We start from the raw sequence: 3,925 nt of genomic DNA on the forward strand, positions 1-3,925 counted from the left end.
TTTTGTAGGGTCTGATGGTGTAGTGGGTTAAGGCGTACTAGTTATGGCAGCTACTGGAAGGTAGTTGTGCTTTCTGGGTTCGAGGCCCACTGGTGGGTGTTGTCCAAAGATTGTTAATCTTCACTTGTGGTTTATGCAAGTATTGGCTTGTATATATATATATATATATATATATATATATATATATATATATATATATATATATATATATATATATAGGGGGGTATATAGAGAATACGAGCCGATGGCTGAATACGCACGAACAACGCCCCACCGCATGCGCAGGCAAGTGGTTATATGAACCAAAAAGCATATAGTTTGCATATTTATGAATATACACCGAGTTTCATTTAGATATATAATATACTATACTCACCAGCACATACACACAACGTTGTCGCAACATTGTGGTAATGTCGTGGGTGATGAAAAGCTGAAAAAAGGTTGTTGGAAAGTAGTTGAAATCAGTAGCAAACCTGATCGAGGTCTACGACTGTCAGCGAAATACAGTAGGAATACAGTGGTTGGGAAGACTGCATTTTTCTACACTGACACAAAGCTATAGTGAGCAAGACGGTATACAGCATGAACTACTATGGGGAAGGGGAGGGAACTATCAGGATAAAGCAGATTGATGAAGATTAAGCCACCCAAAAGGTGGCACGGGCATGAATAACCCGTAAGTGGTGGCCCTGTTGAGCCATTACCAGTATCAAGAGCTGATACTGGAGATCTGTGGATCTCCACAGAGTGGGAGATGTACCACAAATGAAATCAAAACTATCTGGTATGCCAAGTCATTACAACTATATAGCACTTGGAAGGGGTCAGGATAAGGATTTGGGATGGGACGAGGGGAGGAAGGAATGGTGCCCAACCACTTGGTCGGGGATTGAACACCGACCTGCAAGAAGCGAGACCAGGGGAAAAGGTCTGAACTTTTGGTAGGAAGCACTGACAGCAAGCAAAAGATCACAGACAGAAACAGGTATCAAACTGAAGTGAAGGCACTAAGGTCAGTCTTCCAGTCACTGTGGTACCTCCTATTTTACATCAATGACGTAGGGAGCCGGTCGGCTGAGCGGACAGCACGCGGGACTTGTGATCCTGTGGTCCTGGGTTCGATCCCAGGCGCCGGCGAGAAACAATGGGCAGGTTTCTTTCACCTCATGCCCCTGTTACCTAGCAGTAAAATAGGTACCTGGGTGTTAGTCAGCTGTCACGGGCTGCTTCCTGGGGGTGGAGGCCTGGTCGAGGACCGGGCCGCGGGGACACTAAAAAGCCCCGAAATCATCTCAAGATAACCTCAAGATAACGGATACTTATAAGAGTGAGCACGTGCATATCATTACACACAGAAATCACAATAGCGTGATGCATCAAATGAACAAATCCTCAAGGGCCGTGACGAGGATTCGAATCCAGGATGCTCTCGGACGTAGGTTCGAATCCTCGTCACGGCCCTTGTGGATTTGTTCACGTGCATATCATGTTTGAAGATGACGAAGCTAATGAGACCTGTAAAAACCCCAGAGGAGAACTGCAGTGATTTGCAGGAAGACCTTCAGAAGTTGGCAATCAAATGGACGTTAGAGTTCAACCCCAATATCTACAAGGTCATGAAGATAGGAAGAGAGATTGGCAACTAGAAGTATCTACACCTGAAGGAAAGGGAACTATATACACAAATCGCATAGAGAAACAAATTAGAAGTAGATATAATTCCGATGCTAACACAGCGACACATTTAAACAAGATAACATCATCAGCACATGAGAAGCTGGGAAAGAGTAGAACATTTAAAAACCTAAATAAGGGAGAAATATATTACAACTTGTACGAGGTCAACGCTAAACAACAAAGCACCAATAAGGAATCAGCAACTTATGAAGAGCAAAACTAAACTTGAAATAGCGAGAGGTGTGTGCAACAAGATTATGAGTACAATGAGTACATACTGAAGAAGCCTGAACTATAAGTACGGTGCAGGAACTCAATCTCGCAACTCTGGGAAGGACAGAAGCAGAGGTGAAATGATTACGACATTAAAAATACTAAAGGTACACGACAAGATGGACAAGGACCGCTGAAGAAATGACAAACTCTTGTAAACTTACATGTGTGTTCTACACGTGGAATACACTGAAAGAGGAGGTCGTGGAAGCCACCTCCACCCACAACTAGGGCCACATATGACAAAGGACTAACATCATTTGGAAAAAAAATGTACCTTGTACAAGAATACATATTTGTGGGGGGGAAGAGAGAGGTGGACCACACTCCCACATAGTGAGACCACACACTCCCACATAGTGAGACCACACACTCCCACATACACCACACTCCCACATACTGTTAATTAATCACTGTAAGGAAGTACATAGCATGTGTATAGCGTAATGGTATAGCATAGATGTATAGCTTCAGCTTACAAACTAATAACTCCAAAGGAAACTCCCCTAGCGGGAGAAACTATAGAAAGTAGAGCAGAGGCTTGGTCACCTCTCTCTCTCTCCTCACTACCGCTACTCTTGCACTCTCCTCCTTGTCTAAACACTCGCCAGGAGAGACGAGTCTTTTGTGCTGTGTCAGTAGAGGTGCGCACGCGCTGTGTCAGCAGAGGTGCGCACGCGCTGTGTCAGCAGAGGTGCGCACGCGCTGTGTCAGCAGAGGTTGCACAGGCACCGAATCAGCAGATAATGCACAGGCATCAAGTCAGCAGAGAATGCACAGGCGCCGAGTCAGCAGAGGGGCCGCAGGCGCAGAGTCAGCAGAGGGGCCGCAGGCGCAGAGTCAGCAGATGAGCCACAGGCGCCGAGTCAGCAGAGGAGCCACAGGCGCCGAGTCAGCAGAGGAGCCACAGGCGCCGAGTCAGCAGAGGGGCCACAGGCGCCGAGTCAGCAGAGGGGCCGCAGGCGCCGAGTCAGCAGAGGAGCCGCAGGCGCCGAGTCAGCAGAGGGGCCACAGGCGCAGAGTCAGCAGAGGAGCCGCAGGCGCCGAGTCAGCAGAGGAGCCACAGGCGCCGAGTCAGCAGAGGGGCCACAGGCGCCGAGTCAGCAGAGGGGCCGCAGGCGCCGAGTCAGCAGAGGAGCCGCAGGCGCCGAGTCAGCAGAGGGGCCACAGGCGCAGAGTCAGCAGAGGAGCCGCAGGCGCCGAGTCAGCAGAGGGGCCACAGGCGCAGAGTCAGCAGAGAATCAGCCAGACCGCACTTGAGTCCTGAGCAGAATTATGACCTTTAAATACTCGCGTTACATGTAATACTTTATTCAGCTTCAGCTGGAAGACGAGTTTATTATTTTTGACGAAAGATCACTGCTGAGAGGCGTTCAGTGACCCCTGATACTGCTGTGACAGTGACGGCAGACACTGCTGCAGACTCCTGGACGCCATCTTCCAGCAGATGCCTGGACGCCATCTTCCAGCAGACTCCTGGACGCCATCTTCCAGCAGATTCCTGGACGCCATCTTCCAGCAGACGCTGGGACGCCATCTTCCAGCAGACTCCTGGACGCCATCTTCCAGCAGATTCCTGGACGCCATCTTCCAGCAGACGCTGGGACGCCATCTTCCAGCAGACTCCTGGACGCCATCTTCCAGCAGATTCCTGGACGCCATCTTCCAGCAGACATGCCAGGACGCCACCTTCCAGCAGACGCCTGGACGCCATCTTCCAGCAGACATGCCAGGACGCCACCTTCCAGCAGACGCCTGGACGCCATCTTCCAGCAGACATGCCAGGACGCCATCTTCCAGCAGACGCCTGGACGCCATCTTCCAGCAGACACGCCTGGACGCCATCTTCCAGCAAACACCTGGACGCCATCTTCCAGCAGACACGCCTGGACGCCATCTTCCAGCAGACGTCTGCAACAATTTACTAAGACGTAATGCAACAGCAGAGTTCAACTCATCCCATCAAGAAGTG

General features: G+C 49.8%; 1 protein-coding gene across 1 annotated transcript; it reads left to right on the forward strand.

Annotated features, from left to right (window-relative positions):
- The first annotated feature begins 1,499 nt into the window (after positions 1-1,499).
- LOC138355887 (semenogelin-2-like) lies at positions 1,500-3,220 on the forward strand. Its single transcript, XM_069311438.1, has 2 exons — positions 1,500-1,616; positions 2,621-3,220. The coding sequence occupies exons 1-2, from the start codon at positions 1,500-1,502 to the stop codon at positions 3,218-3,220; spliced, it is 717 nt and encodes a 238-aa protein (XP_069167539.1).
- The last annotated feature ends 705 nt before the right edge of the window (positions 3,221-3,925 follow it).

This window comes from Procambarus clarkii, chromosome 69 (assembly GCF_040958095.1).
Source record: "Procambarus clarkii isolate CNS0578487 chromosome 69, FALCON_Pclarkii_2.0, whole genome shotgun sequence".
Taxonomy (NCBI): domain Eukaryota; kingdom Metazoa; phylum Arthropoda; class Malacostraca; order Decapoda; family Cambaridae; genus Procambarus; species Procambarus clarkii.

Coding starts and splice junctions, on each gene's coding strand:
- LOC138355887 (XM_069311438.1), top strand. CDS start 1,500: ATGACGAAGCTAATGAGACCTGTAAAAACCCCAGAGGAGAACTGCAGT. Junction 1,617..2,620: donor TCAACCCCAATATCTACAAG/GTCATGAAGATA, acceptor CTGTGTCAGCAG/AGGTGCGCACGCGCTGTGTC.